At 38.0% G+C, this 8,682-nt stretch overlaps 1 protein-coding gene across 1 annotated transcript; it reads left to right on the forward strand.

Moving 5' to 3' along the window:
• Nucleotides 1-226: 226 nt before the first annotated feature.
• Nucleotides 227-8,427, forward strand: B3GALNT1 (beta-1,3-N-acetylgalactosaminyltransferase 1 (globoside blood group)). Its single transcript, XM_008592475.1, has 3 exons — nucleotides 227-304; nucleotides 3,009-3,104; nucleotides 6,324-8,427. The coding sequence occupies exon 3, from the start codon at nucleotides 6,358-6,360 to the stop codon at nucleotides 7,351-7,353; it is 996 nt and encodes a 331-aa protein (XP_008590697.1). The 5' UTR covers nucleotides 227-304; nucleotides 3,009-3,104; nucleotides 6,324-6,357; the 3' UTR covers nucleotides 7,354-8,427.
• Nucleotides 8,428-8,682: the final 255 nt, after the last annotated feature.

An 8,682-nucleotide genomic window follows, 5' to 3' on the forward strand; every position in this document is an offset into this window, starting at 1 on the left:
CTTTATATATTTTGATACTATGTTTTTATGGTCATATAGCTTCATGATTGTTAAATTATCTTGTTGAATGGTTTATTTTATTAGTAACAAAATCTCCTTTTTGTCCCTTTTAAATGCTTTTCACTTAAAATGTGTGACATTAATAATTAGCTACAACAGACATTTTTAGTAGGTATTTTCCTGATATATTGTTTTCTGTTTCCTGATATTTAAATATCTCGTGTTGTTTTGTTTTAGGTGTGTGTCTTATAAGCAGTATTTGGCAGAATTTTAAGCCAATCTGAGAGTCTCTGTGTTTTAGTAGGTGAGTTTACATTTATATTTACTTTAATTAATGATACATTTAGATTTGTTTCTGCCATCATCTTTTGTGTTTTCTATTTGTCATGTATTTCTCTGCTTTTTTTCTTCTTTTGAATGGATAGCTTGCTTTGTTTCTTTTATTTCTCAGATAATCAGTTTGGAAGGTATATTTCATTATCTGTTCTTTCTGTGGTTACTCTAAAGGTTAATATATATCCTCAAATTAATTTTTTAGCAAAATGTTAAGGTTTATCAGTATCTCCTTGTCCCCATGGAATCAGCTAAGAATATTAGCATATTTTAATTTTCTTCTGAAACATCTTTTTGCAGCCACCATGTGTCATTTTTACCTAGTATGTTAGTTTCATTTTTTTACCACATGAAAGGTTGTTTTTGTTCTTGCTCTTGTCTCTTTTCTTTTTTTCTGTCTATATTTATTAGTCTTCCCTGTTTTCTAATAATCTCCTTGCTTACCTTTGTTTCTTGCACTCCATTTCTTCCCCCAAGTTCATTTTTTTCATGTTAAAATAAATCCTTTGATACGTCTTTCAGCAAGAGTTTGTGGACTTTATAAGTCCTAGTCTGTATGAAAGTATTTTTATTTTACTCTCATCTCACTTGAATTCCCTAAAATTCACCTGTAAAGTAGGCACAATAATACACAGGGTTATTGGGGAGAACAAAGTGGTAACATTTGTTGAAAACACTTATAAACTGTTAGACCTGTGTGCGTGTACATGCTGTTACTAGTAGCTAATATAAATCCTCATTTATATTAGCAATACTGTATTTTGAGTGGATTTTTAAAATCATTTCTTACTGTGTTGAGATAATATTTACTGAAATAATACAGTTGTTCATGATTATACTTTTGGGGAGAAGCTAGGATAAGATGAAATTCAGGATCCTAACTCCTAACATAGGGTCACTAACATTCAGTGGAACTTTGAGTCATGCAAGGAGAAAGTGCAGTTTGGGGGCTTTGTTTTTATTTATGAAGGTAATACATGAATAGTGTGGAAAATCCAAATGATACAGAGTGAAAAAGAAAGAGAGAAAAACCTTCCAGAAATCCCAGAATATAAACCATTGACATATTAGAACACATCCTTTCAGACATCCCACTCTGTGTATGTGGCCACATGGATTTATAGATCCTTATCTTTTCATCTTTCAAAAGACATCATATCGCATATGCAGTTTTGCAGCTGCATTTTTCACTTAGTAATATGTCGAGGAAATATAGATAAGGATCATTGCATATAATGGATAAAGATATGCTTTTGTATGGATGTACAAGGTACTTCAAAAAGTTTATGGAAAGAAATTCTGTTTTTCCATGAACTTTTTGAAGTACCCTTATATGATAATTTTGTTTAAGGAATTATCTATTGATAAACATTTAAATCAGATTTGTTCATATTATAAATAATATACATTCCCTGCTTATTTCTTTAGTATAAATTGCTAGCAGTGGTATTTGTTGGTCAAAGAGCATTGCACATTTAAAATTTCGATAAATGTTTTTAAATTTCCCTCCGGAAAGTGCATGAAGATACCCAGTGGAATACCTTTTCCCCTCACACGTTCTGTGTAATATCCCTTTTTTTTTTTTTAATTTGCCAGTTTGAGACTTTTGTCAGAATATCTCTGCTTTTCTGTGAGTTTGAACATCTTTTCTTATTTCAGTGACCATTTGCATTTTTCTTTTAAGAATTCTCTTTTTTGGTCTTTTTCTCTCTTTTAGTGTTTATCTTTTTCTTAATCTGTAAGAACTCATTTTTTATTGGGCTTGTAAATTCTTTGTCAAAACGTCTCAGATATTTTTTCCCCAGTCTGTTGTTTAATCTTTCAGTCTTGTTTGTGTTTTTCTTTTCTTTGCACTTTTGAACATTGTTCAAGAATTTTTTTTTTTTTAAATCAAAAATTCTTTTATGGTTTCTGGGTTGTTTTCTTACAGTGAAGTAATTGAAAGGTCTTTTCCACTTCAAGATTATTAGAATATTCATCCATCTTGTCTTTCAGTGTTTTTACAGGTTCATTTTTCTCCCATCTCTAATTCATTTGGAGTATGTTTTGGTATAAGGAGGGATACGCGTCTGTGCCTCCCGGCTTCTCACATCCTACTCTGGTTTAGAAACTTGACTGGTGAAAAAGCTAAGACATGAGCAGACTTAATCCTGGCAGGAAGTGGGACGTAGCCTCCTGCTTTTCAGTTTATTAATGTGCCTTGATAGTCATGAGTGGAGGTGGAAGTCGGGAGGGGCAGGAGCAGCTGGGGGGGGTGACATTCACACGTCGGGGTCACCTTCTGTGAATGTGCATGTGGGACAGATTTAAGAACAGAAGTTACCAGCAGAGTTGTCTGTCTCTTAGTTTTCTGTTTCAGTTCTTTTAGTGACCCCTGAGCTCTTTATCACGGGAAGTGAACCTGTGGTAGGTGACATAATTCACCAGTCCATGAGAGGACTTTCATAGATGTTTCAAGTGTTAAGTCTGTACTATTTTTGAATACTAAGTGCCCTTTTTCTGTGACGAGCTCTGAAGTCTATGGGCAAGCAGTATTTTTTCTAGCTTTTTATTTCAACGTATGTGCCCGGTTCAGAAAGGAATGGGGGGTGGGGAGCCTTTTTCCCTTCTTCTTTTTGACCGCTGATCCCCAGACCCCTAAGTAAATGCTGTTAAGTTTTTTGTATGTCTTACAGAAATTTCAAGCATTATTTTTGACAACTGCACACTGCTGAATGTTCAGTTGGTGAAATTGAAGGTCTTTCACTCAGAAGAAATAAATCAAGAAGAAGGTAAGAACCAAAAATATATTAATGGATTTGAAATGTACTTTTCTTCAAGTAGTAAGAATTCATCCAGTTATTTTTTTAGGATAATCCCTTTTGAGAATAAAAATCAATTTAGAGAATACAGGAAGGATGGAATAGATGCCAAGGGCAGAACCATAGCTGGTGAGAACAGCCTCCGTGTGTTGAATACCTAACACAGGCCAGGCTTTGCGTGTATTGTTACTAATTTACACTGTTAATATCATCAATGTAGAGACAGGAAACTGAGACTCCAAGAGATACGTGACATACCCACTTGCCCTGGCTGGTAAAGGACAGAGCTGGGGTGTGGACTCTGGTCTCTCTGCCTTTAGAGCATCTGTGTTGTAGGTGGCCCAAAGTCTGTTCCAGCCAGTCCTTTAAAGGCCTTTACCTGCTTTGGACTAGATAGTGCCTTCTCTTTTTGCTGCTGCTTTATTTTTTTCATGGGCGCATGAGCAGTAGACATCATAACCATAGTCACATTTTCACATTTAGAAACCATGGCTTATGGATTGCATAAAAATTACTTCAATAATAAGGTTTGCTGTTTTAAGTTCTTCCCATTATTGAAACGTAACAGGGCCTCTATTGCCATATGCAATTATAAGTGGCACCCCTTATTCAGGCTGCTTTCCTTTCATTTGTCCAGAATTTATTATAAATATTGATTTATTAGAACAAAACATAAAATTCATAAAACTGCCATCTGACAACTATTGTAGTAAATGTACAGGTTTTCAGTGGCTGAGATGTAAATGGTGCCCCTGAGGGTTGTGTGGTAGCCTGGTGAGGAGACATTATAAAGGTGGTGGTAATTCTGTAATTCTCGTTCTACAACTATTCTGTTTTAGGTTTTTCCAGGAACTGGCTGTGTATGGCTAGTAAGGGAGATGGGGAGAATAGGAGGTGGGTGAACAGACCTACATTTATTCTTACGAAAATGGAAACAGCATATCAAACTTCAGTTTCCATTACACTCCTATAGGCCTCCCCCCATCTTACATTTTGACTCTTGTGAGAAAAATTGTCTTTGGCCGCAAGATCATAGAGTAAAGTGGAGAGGCAAGACATGTACGTGGAACCGAACTGGAGAGAGTTTGCTGAAATGTTCCGCTGCATTGTGTGACTTAAAATATTGAAAGCATTAGAGCTAGAAAAGATTATAGTGGCTAGAAGTAATCAGGACAGGTAAGATATTCAGCCAGTGGAGAGAACAAGGAGTCTTGAGATTCTGTCATTTTCATACATATTAAGAGGCAGAAGAGGGCCGGCCGGTGAGCTAAGTGGTTAGAGTGCGTTGTTACAACACCAAGGTCAAGGTTTAGATTCCTGTACTAGCCAGCAGCCAAAAAAAAAAAGAGGCAGAAGAGCTGTGTGTCCCAAACACCCATAGGTCGACCCAAGGTAGAACCCTTGGTAGACAAACCTTCTGATAATGACATTCATGTTCATCCTCCATAGCAAATTCTGGAATCCCAGGAAATCTACCCCCAATTGATTATGGGTGAAAGGGCACCTGTCAGAAGCCTCCTCAGCCCTCTCCTGGTGTTGTCGATCTGTCCCCTACCCTTAGTTCCTTAGCATTTGCTGTAAACAGTCTACTGCGCTGCTGTGCCGCGTTTGCACGTTGCCTTGGGATTTTCTTCTTCCTCCGTCTCCTGCTTCCTTTGGTCTCCTTAGCACCTGGTGTCGTCTCCATGTAGAAGATGTCCAGTAAACGCTTGTACATGAATGTCCTTAGGCTGAGGCCTGTGCTCATGGTGCCAGGAGAGCCCTGTAGGATCCTGAATTGTAAACCACCCTTGGCCTTAGCATCTGGAGCAGAGCTGAGGCCTCACTGTCACTCCAGTCTGAATGCTCTGTGTCACATACCTGTCTTTTCTTGTCTCACCTGGAGGTTCTGTGTAAAAAAGCCAGTGCTTTAGGAGGTTCCATCCACGACTCTTATCTGGTGTGTGATTTCTGAATAGACTGGAATGGGTAACATATAAAATCTCAGTACTAAGGACAGGCCTGTAACTTAGCACTTGCTATCCTGACTGAGCCCTGACTTTAGCCAATGAGGGAAAAAAGGGGCTGGGGTGGTGTTTTGGACAAGTAAAGCTATTTCGTAGTCTGAGCATTTGAAAACCCAAGAGACACTTATCCTATTTGTGTCTGGAGACCTCGCCTTTCAGGCGAAGACTCTCCACCCTTTATCTTATCGCACATCAGCAGTCAGCATGAAGAATGGTTGCTACAGGGTTTTTCATACTCCAAATTTGCTAGAATCCATATCAGATCACACAGCTGAGAAAGACCCTTGGTTTATTTGGACATGTTGCTAGTGATATCTCCAACATAGCATTGAATCCTTTACTTCTTTTATCTTAGGGGTAAAGAGGAGACATAATTTGTTTCTTATTATAGATTCATTTTTTTAGCCCACTGTAATCCAGCTTTTTTTGTCCCTCCAGGTGTCTAGGACAAAATTCATAATAAATAGCGTGTTAGTCTGTTTCTGTTGCTTATAACAAAATACATGGAACTGGAGAATTTATAAAAAAATGAAATTTATTGCTTACAGTTTCAGAGGCTGGAAGTCTAAAGTCCAGGGAACACATCTGGCGAAGGATTTCTTTGGTGGTGGCTTCAGTGACAGCAGGGTATTACATTGTGAGAATGGTGCTGCAGAGAGAGACCAACCTCATCATTCACTCTCCTTTTAAAGCCTTTCAATCCATGCCCCTGACCACCATTATTAATCCGTTCACTACTGCATGGTCCTACAATCCAATCATCTCTTCAAGGCTCCACCTTTCAGTTACCATAATAGGATTTCCCACCCTCTTAAACAGTCACAGTGAGGGACCAAGTTTCTAATATATAAAACTTGGGTGACACAATTCAAGCTTCAGTGAGTTTGGGGGGCGGGGACATTTAATCCACTACAAACAGTTACTTGTGTAGAACAAGAAGTGTTAGTTTTTCCAAAATAACCAAAGGATGTGTTTTAACCTTGGTCTAGATATAGAAAGCTAAAATACATTTTTGGTTGTTGGTATCCACTTATAGTTAAATAAAGTATAGAGTCAGGTTAGGATTTTTTATTTTGCTTTGGAGCTTTTGTCCTACTCTTTCTTCTTGAGTAGATAATCAGATGTAATTTGAAAAAGTATTTTGGGCAGGGGGATACTAACCGATCTTTGATCTATCTTCCAGAACCTGCAGCTGGCGTGCTTCCGAGCTGCTGTGGATGGCTCTGGCTCTCTTCACTGCCCTCCTGAGTAGGATGTCACTGAGATCCCTCAAATGGAGCCTCCTGCTGCTGTCGCTCCTGAGTTTCCTTGTGATGTGGTACCTCAGCCTCCCCCAGTACAATGTGATCGAGCGTGTAAACTGGATGTACTTCTACGAGTATGAGCCAATTTACAGACAAGAGTTCCGCTTCACGCTTCGAGAGCATTCCAACTGCTCTCATCAAAACCCATTTCTGGTCATCCTGGTGACCTCGCACCCCTCAGATGTGAAAGCCAGACAGGCCATTAGAGTTACTTGGGGTGAAAAAAAGTCTTGGTGGGGATATGAGGTTCTTACATTTTTCTTATTAGGCCAGCAGGCTGAAAGGGAAGACAAAATGCTAGCTTTGTCCTTAGAGGATGAGCACCTTCTTTATGGCGACCTAATACGACAAGATTTTTTAGACACGTATAATAACCTGACCTTGAAAACCATTATGGCATTTAGGTGGGTAACCGAGTTTTGCCCCAATGCCAAGTACGTCATGAAGACAGACACTGATGTTTTCATCAATACTGGCAATTTAGTGAAGTATCTTTTAAACTTAAACCACTCAGAGAAGTTTTTCACAGGTTATCCTCTAATTGATAATTATTCCTATAGAGGATTTTACCAAAAACCCCATATTTCATACCAGGAGTATCCTTTCAAGGTGTTCCCCCCCTACTGCAGTGGGTTGGGCTATGTAATGTCCAGAGATTTGGTGCCAAGGATCTATGAAATGATGGGTCACGTAAAACCCATCAAGTTTGAAGATGTTTATGTTGGGATCTGTTTGAATTTATTAAAAGTGGACATTCATATTCCAGAAGACACAAATCTTTTCTTTTTATATAGAATTCATTTGGATGTCTGTCAGCTAAGACGTGTGATTGCAGCCCATGGTTTTTCTTCCAAGGAAATCATCACGTTTTGGCAGGTTATGCTAAGGAACACAACATGCCATTATTAACTTCACATTCTACCCAAAGCCTAGAGAAGGACGTGATACACTGAGGAAGGTGTTAGAGTCAGTGCTGTGGAAAGCTCACGGGAAGGTCAGTGTGCTGGCTTGCACTGAACTGAAACTCACGAGGAACCCGTAGACTGCAGGCTGGAGCCTTGCACTTGTGATTTATTTTGACAAAAAATCAAGTCAGGCCCTTTAAACGTGGTATTTAGAGGAATTAAATATCTTATAAAGGAATTGGAGGTTTTTGCTAATAAAATTAATAGGACCAAACAATTCGAACATGTCATCCTGTAGACAGAATTTCTTAAAAGGGTTTCACTGAATTATAAGCTCATTAGTTCATAACAGCAAGATAGTGTGGAGTTTTATTTATTGAACAATCTAGTTATTTAATGGTTTTGTGTATATTTTACATGGATTACCAGTTTTAAAAAATACATAGTTCTGTGTGAAAAACAACTTTACTGAAGTTATGCCGAACAAAATTTCATCTGTTTTTGGTCATTCAAAAGGTACTTCAAGATGTTGCAGTATTGTAGAGTTATCAGTTATTATTTAATATTACTTCAGACTTTCTGGGTGTTTAGATGTTATGGTGGTTTTGATACTGTATAAATAGAATAGTGAATCACCCTTTACATTGGAACTTTTTTCCAGTTACTTCACCGTTCAGTTTATTATTGATAGCCACATTAATGTAAAGTCATAGACGATTATTGCATATCAGTAATCTCTTGGACTTGATATTTTACTGTGGTAATGTAGAGAAAAATTGAAGTAAGAAAATCTGAACTGTTTTGCTTTGAAAAAAACAGTCCCCAGTGTTTTTAAATGTCACTTCATCTGTCTCTTTTTCCATCTGGAAATTAGGAATAATATAGAATGCCAGGCAGTATTATTATTTTTTTTTAAAGGACTCTGAAGGCAAAAAAGAAGGGCCAGAATACTAGGAAGAGAGTGTCATATTCCAGTATTTGAGTTGGAAGGGGAAGACTGAAGACCCAGTTGCATTACTAATCTGCCTCCTATGTTTCCTCATTAGCAGTTTGTGAATAAAGAGGAAAAAAAGAAAAAGCTGCTGCTGTTGTCATTAGTTTCTCATCAAGATGAAAGCCCTAATGTGTAGTCTAAAGCCAAATCTGATGTAAATCTCACACGCTTTCAGAAAAGCACGTTTCGTCGTGGAAGGGATGGTGTATTTTTGTTGGACCTGCTACTAGTAGGTCAAAGAGGAACACTCTGCCCTCATGCTCCTGGGATGATGCAATTTCCTATTAGAGTTGATATGGGACAGGTGATTCCTTTTTTCTGAATTACATGTTGGCAAAA

The sequence above is a fragment of the Galeopterus variegatus genome, unplaced genomic scaffold (genome assembly GCF_000696425.1).
Source record: "Galeopterus variegatus unplaced genomic scaffold, G_variegatus-3.0.2 Scaffold7955, whole genome shotgun sequence".
In the NCBI taxonomy this organism is placed as follows: domain Eukaryota; kingdom Metazoa; phylum Chordata; class Mammalia; order Dermoptera; family Cynocephalidae; genus Galeopterus; species Galeopterus variegatus.